The sequence below is a fragment of the Arachis duranensis genome, chromosome 1 (assembly GCF_000817695.3).
Source record: "Arachis duranensis cultivar V14167 chromosome 1, aradu.V14167.gnm2.J7QH, whole genome shotgun sequence".
NCBI classification, from domain to species: Eukaryota; Viridiplantae; Streptophyta; class Magnoliopsida; order Fabales; family Fabaceae; genus Arachis; species Arachis duranensis.
This window is the reverse complement of record NC_029772.3, coordinates 7,590,487-7,604,814: the sequence shown is the minus strand read 5'-3', so window position 1 is coordinate 7,604,814 and position 14,328 is coordinate 7,590,487. Positions and strand designations below refer to the sequence as shown.

Genomic DNA, 14,328 nt, shown 5'->3' with positions numbered 1-14,328 from the left:
TTCAGATCAAATAGATAAACCATTTTTATAACAATGTAAAAAGAAAAAATATAGATAAATAATTTTTAATTAGTTAATTTTAAATAATTTTAATTAATAATTATTAATTTTATATTTTTAAAAAATTAAATTTAAATAATTATTAATTAATCACAATTAATTAATATAAAGTATAATTTAAAAATGTTTGTTGCTTGTTATTGACTAAATCTTCGTTGTCTACCTAACGAAATTGATATAAAAATCTATTAATCAATAGTAAATTCTTAAATGACACTCTTATTAGAAAATAAATGTTAAAGTCAGGTTATATTTATAAGTAAATTTGATTGATTAATACTCAAAATATGAATAAAAGTATGAGTAAACTACTAAAATGATATCGGAATGCTTACATCCTAACAACAAGGATTTTAAAAAATATTTAACAATAATTAAGTTTCTAAAAATGTTAAAAAGCTATAAAAAGAATTATATATTAAAATATATTCTAAAAAATAGTTTTAGAAATCAAATTTTAATATAAATTTTTGCAATCATTATTAGAAAAATAAAAATTTTTCATTTTTAAAATTTGATAATTTTATGTAAGATGAAATATTTAAAAAAAATATTGTGGTGACCATATTATTTTTTTAAATAAAAAAATTCTAGAGATCAAATTTTGTTCCGATTTTTATCGTGCACCTTCTAAATATGTATTTAAATATTGTCATAAAAATTCAGATCAAATAGATAAGCCATTTACTAAATATAAAATTTTTTTATTACTTACAAAAAATATAATGTTTATTGTTTATTTTTTACTATTTTTAAATTATTTAGAGATTGTCTTTTTGTCAATGGCTACATTTACCAAATTGAATGTTAACCCTAAAAATATTAAAATATGATGTGACTGATTTTTTGAATTTATAAAATATTTGATTATTTTAATAGTTAATTATGCTATTTGAAAAATCCGTATACAGCACATATAAATATATTAATATTTTATTGATCATAAAATATTTTATATTAATATTTTGTTTATCCTTATAATGTTTATTTTTTTTTTAAGAGAGAAAGAACAACCATTAGTATTATGGGATATTTTGAGCGTTAATTTTTCGTTAAGATTGCTCAAAAACATTAATTTCTTAATAATAATCAAATTTATTTACGATACAAAACATGAATCCATAGAGAACATTAATGTTACATTACAACACCGTAGATGCTTATAGCACATATAAAAACAAAAAAACAAAGACAAACTCAAGCACTGCAATCATATCTATTCATTATTATTTTTTCCCATGCATTTAGCAGCAATTTTTTACTCATATCCATGTGCCTCTCTATATTTCAAAGCAAAGTCATATATCTTATGAGGGTGAGGGAGTGACTTGGCCACACTCTGTTTTTCCATGCACCTTTTGGTCCAACCCACAAGCTTTGGAACAAATGCCTCTATGCTTAGGTTCCCTAGTGTTTCATATGTATAAAACCAGCTTGTGAAGGGAACAAGAGCCACATCAACATAACCAAATTTATCACCTCCAAAATATGGCTTCTCACCAAGCTCTTCCTCCAACATCTTCAAGCATTCTATGAATTGCTTCTTCCTCTCTTCTTTCTCTTCCACCTTTCCATTCCATACCTTCTTTCCTCTGCTGTATACCTAAATCAAGGCCACCTCAATAAATTAACTAAGAGAAATGTTATGAACTATTAATATTTTTTATTAATATTAATTAACATTTTAGATTAATATTTTATTTTTATATTATTAAAATTTAGTATTTAGGGTTTGAGATTTAACAAACATAGGTAGAGAGAATGGAACCCATTTATTTGATCATAGACTTATAGCCATGCAATGAATTAGACCTTCTTAAAGCTTATACCCCAAATAAAAAAAAAAATCTACATATACAACATTAGTGTAATTTTAGTTGAATATATAAAATTAGTATCATTGCTGGTGTAAAAAAATATCGATACAAATATTTAATCTTATATTGGTATATGTATGATGAAGAAACATATATAAGATAAAGTAAATAGTTATATGACTTACATTTTTATCAATGTAATTACCCCAAAACCTTGCTTGGGATCTCTTGTAAGGATCAGAGGGAAGTAGAGAAGGTTTATGGTTCCAAACCTCATCGATGTACTCAACTATGTTGAGAGATTCACAAATGGGTTTACCATTATGAATCAAAACTGGGATCATTTTGTGAATTGGGTTCATCTCCAAAAGCAGAGAACTTTTAGCTTCAAAATCTTCTTGCCTACACTCATATGAGACACCCTTTTCTTGCAAAGCAATTTTCACCCTCATCCCATAAGAGCTTGGCCAGAAATCCAACAATACCACATTGTTGTTGTCTTCACCCATTTGCTTATATTTAATTTATATCCAAATTGGTAATATTAAGTTATATTGTTCTTATGGATTTGCAATTGGGGTATTTATACGTGCATTTTTACTTGTTTGCACAAGAAATGTGACACATCAAAAAGGGTTGACCAATGCTGATATCATTTCTCATGTTGGATTTTGATATCTATCTTCCTTGTGATCCTCCTTGTTCTCCAAGGACAACTTTTCCTTTTGATTTTGATATGCTTAGTGATAATTATCTCATGCTTTTGCAATATTTAATATTTCTTTGGTTGGATCATACCCCCACTTAGTATATATATGGTGCCTCATTAGAACCATCAAAATGTGAAAGGAATAAACTCACATAATTTTGGTATATTTTTAATAGATACCAATTTTGACCCGGCTACGGTGCTCTAAGCTAATTGTGCCCCTTTTTTTGTATTATCTAATCTTATCTACTAGAAAGATATTGAAGAGATTGACCATGAGACTAAATTCCCATAACAAATATAATAATATATATAGATAGCTTCTTTTAATATATATACATACGGATCTCACTAGATACACAATGAATTATTTGTACGATGTGTACAATAAACTATTAAGTTACAAAATAAACATTCTCTATACTATATAGAATAACTATCCAAATACTAAGGATAATAAATATCTTATCAAAAGTTTAAACTAATTTTGAGTTCACTAAAAATTAAACTCTTAATTTTTCAGACATGAGAAAAAATAATATTAATGATTATATCTCTAATACTTCAAAAATCTCCATTGTGCACATTATACAAATATTCCATTAGTTTCTCGTACTTTCCCATACATATATATACACACTATATTCAGAGTTCATGCTAAAGTGTATTTAGATGATCTAAAATTCTTAGAAAATTGAAATAATTAATAATAATAGATGTTAATAGTTTTTTTCTGCTAGCTCTTTATTGCTAAATAAACTCTACCCTTATAAACAAATTATACTCCGTTATACAAATTAAATTCTTATTGGAAGTCATATTACTAGTTACTTACTGAAAATTGATAAGCAATATAAATTTTATTTTATTTTTTCAAATGCTTTTATATAATTGCAATGATGTACTTTTTAATATAATTTTAAAAATTAAATTATGAAAAAATGATAAAATATTATCTTACAAATACTTTATTTTTTAACTACAATCACTCTATTAGTGAAAAAATTGATTCTGACTACCATGTAATATATATTTAATAAATACTCTCAAAATTTTTATTATATAGAGATAAAATATTTTTATCTGACGTATAATTATTTAGCACTTCTTAAATAAAAAGCGTTTTGGTGAATGCACATTGTGAATGGAATTCTCTCATTATTTTGGCACTTTTGAGTTAGCACAAAAAAAATATTAAAACAAAACAATGACAAATTAATAAATATTTTTTTAATAAAAATTAATATTTTAGTAATAAATTTTAAAAACAAGAAGTGGAGCTAAAAAGTTATAACATACTCTTCCCATTTTTACCTAGAGATTTTGAATTCAAATCTTATTTTTAAATTAAAAAAAAGTGAAAAATAAAAAGACCTAAAAGTTTAAAAGTTGATTAATTTAATTTTAGAAATTTTTAAAAGAAATGTTAAAGGAATAAAATATTTTTGTAACTAAATTTAATTAATTTTTTATTTTAATTAAAATTTACGGTTATTAATTTTTAAATTATTTGATTAACTTGGTTAAATTTGATTATTTAGATACTTGATCATGTAGCATTATTTATTCTTTAAAATATTTAATGAAAATAAATAGAGTTAATTCCACGTGGCAGAAAATAATTGGAACAAAGCAAAATTAATGATTTTCACGTATACGAATTTCTCTTCACTCTTCACTCTTCAGTCTTGCCGCTCCCGCGTTTCTATTTCATACTTGAGCTCCAACACTTTCAGTCTTCTCTTCACTTCGTTTCCATTCACCATTTTAATTTTTAGGTTCTTCTTTTTCTTCTTCTTCCTCCTCTTCATTCTTCTCTGTAACCGCAAAACCTATCTGTGGCATTCCGCTTCTTCTCTGAGATTCTCTTGCTGACTATTCCGGCTTCCGTTTTCCCTATCGATTCTTTATTTTCCAATCTGATTTTGAAAACTCAACTATTTCAATTGTTTCGTGTCAGGTTTTAGGTTTTTTCTGATCTCTTCCTTCACGATGTTGCAATGGATGGGAGGATCGAGGAAGAAAGTTAATACTGTGAGTCGTTCCATTTTGGATTCAGTTTTCAGTTTTCGCGTAAAGAAAAAAAAACGAAGGATCTTATTAGGTGCTTACTGCTTTATAGTTTCAACTTCCAATCCGCATAAGATAGGGTTAAAACCTTCGAATTCTAAATTTAATGGACTTTTGAGTCTCTAAAAGCATCTCTTTTGCATGCTTGATTCTGATTCAGAAGATAACGCTCTGGAAATTTATTTAACTTTTCGTAGTAATGAAGATAACTAGGAATTCCTTCTGATACCAAACCATAGCTAATTGTGTTTCTTAAGTTCATATACATCATACATTAATTCTATTTTTGAATTTCACAATTGAGTAATTAATTTTGTAGGGGAGCAGCTAAACCTAATTAATCAATTTAACTGTCACGCAGTCTGTTATATAGTAGAAAGTTTTTCTCTTGAAAAAGAAGTGGAGGAGAAAAACAAAAAAGCTAGAGTTGCCTTCAGCAGCAATGCATAAATATGATTTTTCATGAATTGCTAATAACTCCACTGAGCCTGATATTTCAATATAGAAACTGACTTTTTTGTTTCTTTTGACCCCTGATATTTAAATGTTCTATATGGTGCATGTGATCACTTATGCTGAGACGGGAATTTTCAGTCAAGAATGTCAACGCAGAAGAGGTAAAAAATAGATGTTAGCTATCCTGATGGAGTTTGGTTGGCTGAGTCTTGAGAGAATGTGGTTCTGCTAAAATTTGGTGGTTATTTACTTGAATAGCTGTTAACTCTTTATTTTTTACAGACAAAAACAATATTTTGAACAAAAGAAGCGTCAGCAACAAAATCTGCAGATGCTTGGGTTAGATAACTGTACTAACAGCACAGGCATAACTGCACAGAACCGCAAACAACATCGTTCGCTAGACATTCTTAATTTGCTTAACTTGTCAACAAATACACAAAAATGCGACTCTTCCCATCTTAAGGGTAAGCATTTTATATTTTGTTCTTGGAATTGCAATTTTATTGCATCTTTTTCTGTACATTATTGAAAGTGATTTTTGTGACCTTTAAAACCTCTACTTTTGGTAGCATATATTTTGGTTAAATAGTTGATAATCTTCTTGTGTTTGAATTATTCGTGAGGCCCGGACCATTAGCATATAACTGACGATCCAGTATTTCATAGTTGAATTCTCATTTCTTTCCTTCCCATTTATTGTTTTTTACTTATGGAAATAATTCTACTACATTAAGCTTGTATGATACTTTTGGTGAGTAAATCATTTCACATTAGGCTCAAACTCATTATGATATACTTCCTGGTGAACATGAACATGAATGGGCAAAATATTTACTAGTGTCTTCCTTAAAAAATTATTCACCTAATGCTTAGGCTTCTTCTCTTTTCATTTTCTTGCTCATGTCTGATTTACTAAAATTGATGATTCTCCCCACATTTTGTGCACAATAATAAAAGGGAGGGATGATGGAGAAAGCAATATTTCTACCTTGCCCAACAGTATCTCAGCAATTCAACCAACTATTTTTGCAAACATGGATACTAATGTAGATACCTACAGATTTGAAGAAGCAAGTATGTGGTTTAATACATTTACCTCATTGTATATAAACGGTCAAGTTTTAGGTGTGTTTGTTTGTATTTTTCATTTTTTTTAATTTTTAACGTGCAATGTGAAACTGAGATGTGTAATGTATAATGAATTTTATAGAAGCAGGATCGTATTTGTGCCGCCAGATAGAAACATCTCCAAAGAAGTGAGTGAATATTTAATTTTACATGATATTGTAACTGAGCCTTTTTCTTTATTAGTTTACTAATTAAGTCATATTTTTTAAAGCTATTGAATAGATAGAATGGGCATTTGATCAAGCCGGAAGGCTTGGTTATTATTAGGTTAAGCTTCAATACCTAATTTCTTTCACTTAGCGTGGTGTTATTTCTAATTATCACAGAAGGCCTACAGTCTCGAACTTATTGATATTGTTGTCGCTTGACAGGATTTTAACAAGTTTTCCCACTCAAAAGAATCCTACTGTCAATCAACAGGCCAGCCAATCAAAGACAGTAACTGATCAATGTAAGTAGCCTGAGACATATATACAACCCATGCACGTCAGGACAATGGTTATTGCCATGCTATTAATTTACATTTGAGGCCATAACGCTGGTACTAAGTTTTTATTGTTATCTGGTTAGCCAGCAATTTTCTAAACTTTACTCCTCTCAACTATTGATTTCTCTTTGTTCCAAGACTCGGAATTATCTGTTATCGATTTACTTTGTTGCGATGAGCCCACTGCCACTGTGGAGAAGTGTCCAACCTGTGAAGATCATGTTTCTTTTTCACTTGAAGGTATATATTACTTTTATCTCCTTCCCTTTACAAATTGATGTAATTCCTAGGATACATGTAATTATTGTTTCATGCTCACTGAGAACTTGTATGGATATGTCCCTTTTCAAAGTTGGTGGAAAGCAGATGCACAGGCTGAATTTGCCTCTTTGATTGCAAAGATAATTTATAACAATGAAATTAAAGGATTGGTTGTCATGGTTAAATTTATAGTTTACCTTAGGTCCTAGATATCTTAGTATGCTATGTCTTATGTTGCTCGAATTCATCTGTTGCATGAACCATTCATATATGTATCTTTCCATATATCTCATTATCTATTTTCTTAAAGGTGTTGTTTCTTTGATGATTCCATCAATACCATTGTTTATTTAGTTGTTAATCCAACACTTTGTTCATGTAAAATAAATTGAATGCTTCTAGGTTTGGGTAAAGTGGGGACAGAGACGCCAGTTCATTCCCCAGAACAAGCTAGGTAACTTAATTGATAATTTTTTTTAATAGATCAGTTTTTCATTCCTTCCTTGAACTGTACTGTTATATTTAGGTCTTCCTAGTTTGTGATTAGTGCAACAATTGTCAGTGATTTGACTTTTAGGTTGGATAGTAGCTGATTTTGTTACAAAGTAGAAATTTGCTTCGATTCACACTTTCACTGTATCAACTGGTCTTTTCACTCACATACAGCTCATAACAAGCATGCCAGTAGCATTTGTCATAGTATACGTAATCTGTAGCTAATTAAAATGCAGATTTTGATTATTTGGTAAGTCTTTTCTTGAACAAATTTTACAAAAATATATTCCTGTTGCCTCCGTCTAGGCATGTTTATTATGCATGGTGATGCTCATTTAAATTGTTTAGGAAGTATTTTTCTTAAAATTTTACAAAAATATATTTATTTCTATACTTTTATTTGCATGTATAATAAAACTTCTAATATCTGGTTTTAGTGCTTTTTGAGAAAAGGGATAGTTTCCTCGGTGCTTTTTTCAAACTTGTTATGATACCAGTTGCAATTTGCTGCATTTAAGTATTGCATCATTGCTATATATTTTTAGTAGTAGCCTTCTTTTACATTCTTAAATGCTAGAATGATGTTATATCTCTTTGCAACCTACCTTTAGCTAGTGTCTTCTACATGATAGGTTAGACTACTCTTGATGCTTGGAACTTTCATTTAGTTTCATGGAGCTAAAAATTATATATACAAAACACTATCTATGTGTTTCAAATATTTTTTCCGGTTGTGTGATTTAGAATTCCGCGCCACCACTCTCCATTGCTGAAGAATGGAAGGAAATCAAAAATGAAAAACCTCGATTATGTGCTGGATGACATTGAGCTTGAAGTGGTAAGGAAAATGTCTAATCATCCTTTTTTGCACTTTTTCTTTTTTTGGACTAATCCTGTCTGAATCTTCTGAAGCTATAGAGTATATGTCAGTCATTACTGACAACTGAAGACTTGCAACTTTTCTTTAATGGACATGTCTTCATCATTGAGTTTGTTATATCTGAAATAATTTATTCTGTCTTCTGTTTGATAAAAATTTAACAGTACAATCGATGACTCTTGGCAGGAAGGATACTGTAAAATAATTTATCTGATTGTTTTGAAAAGCTGTTTGATCAATTTAATGAAACACGATGAGTCCAAAGTAGTTCATATTCTTTGGTAGAAATTCATGAATATTTGTGAAGCATGCATGAATTTGCATCAGAAAAGTCAGATTTGTGCCTATAAATGGAAGTTGAGTGAGAGTGATTAGTTACCTGGCTATATATGGTGCCTTGATCGCAGAATAATCATGATTCTTGAAGCAAAGGATCTTTCAATTTTAAACAGAGATGGTTGATTTTGTTGGATATCCATATGTAGTGTGTGATTAATTTTGATTATGTACGCCATATTTTAGCCTCTGTTGGGATTATACAATGCGATGCCTTACCTGTAGGATACAATGATGGAAGATATCAAGGTTTCCCCTATAAGCAATTCTCAGAACTTCCCATTTAACAAAGTAAAGCTAGATTCGGCTGTTGCTGGAGACCGCAAGCATTATTATGATTATGCTAACAAAAAGGGCTCTACTGTCAGTGAAGAATTCTTCTACACGACTGAAAATAGTAAAGAAAGCCTATGGAATGGTAATTTTTCCATATTTCATATACACATTGTACAGCGCTTAGCCGCTTACCACCTATGTTTAACACGAAATCCCAAAAACAAAAAAAGCATCGGCTGTTTACATGTTTATTTTCAATGTATGTTCGGTAACTATTGCTGGGTCATCTAAATATGTCTGTATATATACTCTACTTGATCTGATCAGAGATAAGAACTGACCTTGGCTCATGGTCACATAATTTAGTGCTATAAATAACATGTGAGATCATTGTTTTACCCTCTGGCCTCTGCCTTTTGTGTAATGTAGTTGGTTCTGGCTTCCTTGAAAAGCAATTTGACAACAAAGAAGGCTTTGATACCTTATGGAATCGGACTTTTGAAAGAGGTTCTAGGTCCCCTGAAGTAGTGCATGGAAGGTCCTGCAAAGTGGGAAGTTATGCTTTTGATGAGGACCTACCGCCAAAGCCATGGTATTTCTTGTGTTTGAGCATACCTTCCCACGTCCTCTATTGATAGTTTGGACTTAGATGATTGTTATTTCTTGCTACGTAGGTCCTCAGCAACAGCAATGAAAGAAATCAACACAAGCGGTAATGCTTGATTCCTTAGACCAGCCGTGAAGAACTTATTTCTTTTTCTCAATTCAGATAGTATCCTTAAAGAACCATGAGACTTAAGATTTAATAACTTTATTTAACCTCCACCTGCTTTAGTTAGTTCCGAGAAGCATTACTTGAAAATCCATGAGTAAACATAGTATATGAATGTAAGTATGGGTTGAGCATTGCTTTAATGAATGCTAAGAATTACAATATCCAGATTAAACAATTGCTAGATTATCTTATCAGTGGTTCTAATGAATGAACGTTAGTAATTTATCTTCTCATAGGAAGTTATAATTTTATCTACTAGATTGATACTCAATGTGCTTCACTCATCATAGATCTAACATAATGAACATGTAACATGTATGCCATCATTGATTTCTGAGTCCTAATTGCTTTGACATAAGTGATGTTCTATCCATCATTCCATGCTATTGTGTACCTTGTGCTCTTCTTTTTTGTCAGAGCGACCGACTTCGCTTTTCAACGGCCAATTAGAGAATGATTTTGACTTCTACATGCCTCGTGGGGCAAGGTATGAGCTGATGAGCACTAGTACAGTAGTACTCTCTGATGCTTTGCTGTGGTATTCTGATGTGCTTGTTGTGTGGTTGAAGATGTCCTAGATTAGATGTGGGCTTCAATGCTGAAAATTTAGTTCCAGAAGACATAAGGGATAATTCCAGCTTGCAGAGGTAAATTCAGAATTATCCAGGATTTAAGGACTTTATCTGTTTCTTTATAGTAACTTCGGTTTTTTTACTATTTCTTTTGTACTTTCCTTCAGCGATGAGTCAAGCTCATCCACTGCTGGTAATATATCTTATATCTTTCTCTTCTCTCACACAATGAGTGTGACACTTATCAGATTTGTACATGATTAATAGTATTCATAGCAATCTTAATTGGAATGTATGTATTTTATGTCAGTGATGGGTGAGGCCATCAAGCATTCATCATCAAGGTTACGGACAGAAGACAACAGAAGAAACCATATAGATGCTTTTGCAAGCACTAGAAATAAGTGCAGCACTAAGGAAGAAAAACGTAGCAGCATGTCAAATCCATCAAAGCGAAAATCATCTCATTACTCAACCTCTATTCTCCAGGAAGAGTTGAGTGCACATAACATCTGGCAATTTGAGGAAAGATGTGTATCAGTTGATAGAAGTTCTGGTGCCACTTCATTCTGTCAAGATCTAGAGGAAAATTTTCCCGTCTTTGGCGCCAAGAATAAAACCGAAGACCGTTTCAACATCTTTACAAACCCAGAATTACAGAACAAGGTAAGTGCTTCCTCTGGGGGATTTAAGAGGGCTGCACTGGCAGATTCACCTCCGCGCAGTTTTACCTCCTACAAGTTTGCATTTCCTTGTTCAAAGGCATTCCCAGATGCCGAGTCATGGCCAATGAGCTCAGGTTTATCTCCAGATTTTCAGTTCAAAGAAAAGCCTCAAGATGCTGCTGGTTTTCACCGGGAGACTTCATCAAGTGATACATCAGCACAGGGAAGTGCTAGCAAAGGTGAGAGAAAAGTGAGACTGCAAAAGCACAGATGCAAAACATTTGAGCAAGGAGAAGATATTTTCATGGGAGATAATGAATTGTCCTCGGACAAGAAAATGGAAAGAGATGCTTCAAATTCCAATAATCATAAGCAAGAGGGTCAAGGCACAGAGGACACAAATCCAAAGACAATAGAGTCTCTTGAAAAGACAGACGACTCTCCTAACCATGTGGAAGAGATATCATCATCAATGAAGAAAGCTAACAAACATGAAAGCAAAGTAGAAAAAAGAGAGTAGGTCTATTCTTAATTCCAATATTCCATTTCTCTTGACACAATGGCTATGACTTAGGCCAATACTCTGGCTTATACTTATGTTATTACATGAGATATTTACTAAGAAAACTGAATTTTCACCAGGAGCAATTGTGATGCTGAAAATCCTCTGAAATATGAAACTACAGAGGAAGGTATGCAGTTCTGGGGATTTATCCATCCACATTTTCTTTCACATATTTCTCCTTATTTGTGTTGGAAATGCAAGTTAATTCATTCTTCCTTGTGCTGCGGATTGGACATAAACAATATACTTTGCTCCGCTTGCTTATGCAGAAATTAAAAACTGGGGGCGCGAAGGAGGAAGAAACACGACGGTGAGTGGAAAACATAGTAATGAACACACTAGCTTGTCAGGTCAGGTAATGATTGAAACCTACGTCTTTCAGCTTCTTTGTGTTCAGAAGGTATGGAAGGAGGCATGCACAAGTACAACACCAAGAAGGAATAATCCCTTCCTTGGACCTGGCAGTGATGCAATTTTTCATTGGATTTAGAATAAATAAAAAAAAATAACAGTAAACATTTGTTTTGTTTTTAAACAAGTGGTTGTTTAAACTTTAAACAGAGACTTTGCTTGGTTAAGTTTTGAAATTTTACTCGTTCACGTCTCAATTTGAAATAGTACAATTTCGGTACAGCATTTCTCCAGGTGCTATTTGGGCACGAGGCATTACGAGTAAATAAATGGAATTTCACCCATATAATTGGTTTAAAAAGTTAAAACTATTTATAGAAAGAGTATATGGAAGACTTATGACATTTACATGTATGTTAGGGATTTTTTAGTATCTTAACGTGAATGCAATGAAAGTATTTGACAGCAATTATCAGTTATCTTATATGTCTATCTATTAACTTAGAAATGTAACTGAAAATTTTCTTTTTATAACTAATATCTAAGGAAATGTGATCTAAATTTTACTCACTCTCTTGTCCTTTCTGATACTCATAAATTTAGGCATAATATGGCAATTATCAGGATTTCGGAGACTAGATAGATAAGAATATGATCCAGCATGTACATTGAGATGGAATCCGAAGACCAAATTACTTATGTAGATGCATGATTGGACTTTTACAAAGAGTGCTCTAAGGAGAATATTGTCAGAAAGTAAGAGAATGTCACGTTCATATTATTTGTCGACACTTGACAATAAATCTTTCGTTCCCAATGTCAACATGATAGTTGCGGGCTTGCGGCAACTGTTTAGGTTTGAAGGCTAGGCCGTTTATGTTAATAATGTTATATGTACAAAATTCTACGCCTCTAACATTTCCGTAATATTTAATACGAAAGGTGTTTAAAAGATAGTGTTTAATTTAGTAAAAAATATTAAAAAATAATATTTAATTTAAAAATATAATTTTTTTTTGAATATTTAAAATTTATTATAAAAATAAATTAGGCAAAAATAGATATTAAATAATAGACATTATAAAATTATCCTTAATACATACCCTAAATGCTCATACGCTCCCTTGCCTCTAATGAGTGGTATACGGTAGAGTAAAATGGAATCAAAAGCATTTTAAAGAACTTTCATTACTAAGACCGATAAAATTATGATAGGATAGAATAGTTTATTATAGAATAAATTCTATCTAGTTTTATCAAAACTTTTTTTTATCTTCCAATTTGAGAGGTTTGCGATAAAAATGGTTAGAAACAATTTTATCTAAATAATATAGTGAAAGAAAAATCCTCTACTTCTTTAAACTCTATTACGCTCTCTTAAACCTACAACATAGCTCTCCCTAAACGTTCGTAAATAGGAAATAAGACAATGTATGGTTGGATAATTTTTGAAGATATTAACACTATAATTTAAAAACAAAAAAACGTATAAAATGATTTTATATTAATTGTGAACAAAATTTAAAGAAAATACTAACTATCAAAACAAAAAACAAAAATGAGAAGTTTGAGGCTTTGAGCACATCTTGAATAGTTATGCAATTTTGTTCATGTGTTGTCATGTACATGGGAAAAAAATGTTGTCATTTTGTAGTAAAATCCCTTAACATGAAATTTTCACTTTTTCCTTATTCTTTTTTAGTTCAAACAGACCAAATAAAGTAGTAAATCAGTTAATATTAAGGGTTAGTGTCACTTTATTTATCCTCTTCCCAAACATTTAATTTCTTCGAGAATTCAGAAAGTGGAACTCCAATTATTATTTCAGGTAATGCTTCGTTATTGCCCCCATCTGACACTAGAATTTAAAAAGAAAAGAAAAGGGAAAACGATAAACGATAATTTTGAAGATAAAAATGAATATTGTACTACAACTTTTCAGTCGTAGTTATCTCTTTCATTTTTATCATGCCGTGATATGCGTAGATATAGACATGAAATCTTATATTTACTCACATCTACGCATGGAGGGTTGTATCAAAATTAGTTATTAATATAAAATACATATTAAAATATAAAATATGGCTCATCTCCTGTATACAAGTTTATAAGAAAATTGTTTCAGTTTCTGTCAAATATGTTTTTTGTGTACGAATTCCAAACAATATGTCTCATCTTTTGTTCAACATCAATATGTCCTTTGTAGCCATTTAATTTGTTTGGGATCTTCTTTATAATGTACCAAATACACCAGCAGCGAATTATTGTTGGCATGCACAATTTAATTGCTCTTTGAATCGATACGCATTGATCGGGAAGAATACCTTTTGGTGCTTTTCCTCCTATGCAACGTAGCTAACACTCAAATAGTCATTTGAATGATTGGATGTCCTCATTTTTCATCAGCACGCATCCGAGAAGT

The 14,328-nt window shown here is 30.9% G+C and overlaps 2 protein-coding genes across 2 annotated transcripts; one reads left to right on the top strand and one right to left on the bottom strand.

Moving 5' to 3' along the window:
• Positions 1-1,190: 1,190 nt before the first annotated feature.
• On the bottom strand, positions 1,191-2,433 carry LOC107474033 (probable glutathione S-transferase parA). Its single transcript, XM_016093623.3, has 2 exons — positions 2,063-2,433; positions 1,191-1,663 (listed from the first exon to the last, which is right to left on the bottom strand). The coding sequence occupies exons 1-2, from the start codon at positions 2,384-2,386 to the stop codon at positions 1,319-1,321; spliced, it is 669 nt and encodes a 222-aa protein (XP_015949109.1). The 5' UTR covers positions 2,387-2,433; the 3' UTR covers positions 1,191-1,318.
• Positions 2,434-4,515: 2,082 nt separating this feature from the next.
• LOC107474895 (uncharacterized) lies at positions 4,516-12,241 on the top strand. Its single transcript, XM_021136291.2, has 18 exons — positions 4,516-4,620; positions 5,251-5,273; positions 5,395-5,579; positions 6,073-6,189; positions 6,326-6,371; positions 6,615-6,694; positions 6,869-6,970; positions 7,394-7,445; positions 8,231-8,324; positions 8,928-9,120; positions 9,408-9,570; positions 9,653-9,690; positions 10,171-10,240; positions 10,323-10,400; positions 10,493-10,518; positions 10,636-11,506; positions 11,633-11,682; positions 11,825-12,241. The coding sequence occupies exons 1-18, from the start codon at positions 4,579-4,581 to the stop codon at positions 12,043-12,045; spliced, it is 2,451 nt and encodes an 816-aa protein (XP_020991950.1). The 5' UTR covers positions 4,516-4,578; the 3' UTR covers positions 12,046-12,241.
• Positions 12,242-14,328: the final 2,087 nt, after the last annotated feature.

Excerpts from the sequence above, each read along its gene's own strand:
- LOC107474895 (XM_021136291.2), top strand. The coding sequence starts at position 4,579 with ATGTTGCAATGGATGGGAGGATCGAGGAAGAAAGTTAATACT. Across the intron at positions 6,190-6,325 it reads CTACAGATTTGAAGAAGCAA|AAGCAGGATCGTATTTGTGC; the intron begins GTATGTGGTTTA and ends TGAATTTTATAG. Across the intron at positions 11,507-11,632 it reads AGCAAAGTAGAAAAAAGAGA|GAGCAATTGTGATGCTGAAA; the intron begins GTAGGTCTATTC and ends AATTTTCACCAG.
- LOC107474033 (XM_016093623.3), bottom strand. The coding sequence starts at position 2,386 with ATGGGTGAAGACAACAACAATGTGGTATTGTTGGATTTCTGGCCAAGC. Across the intron at positions 1,664-2,062 it reads GTAATTACATTGATAAAAAT|GTATACAGCAGAGGAAAGAA; the intron begins GTAAGTCATATA and ends GCCTTGATTTAG.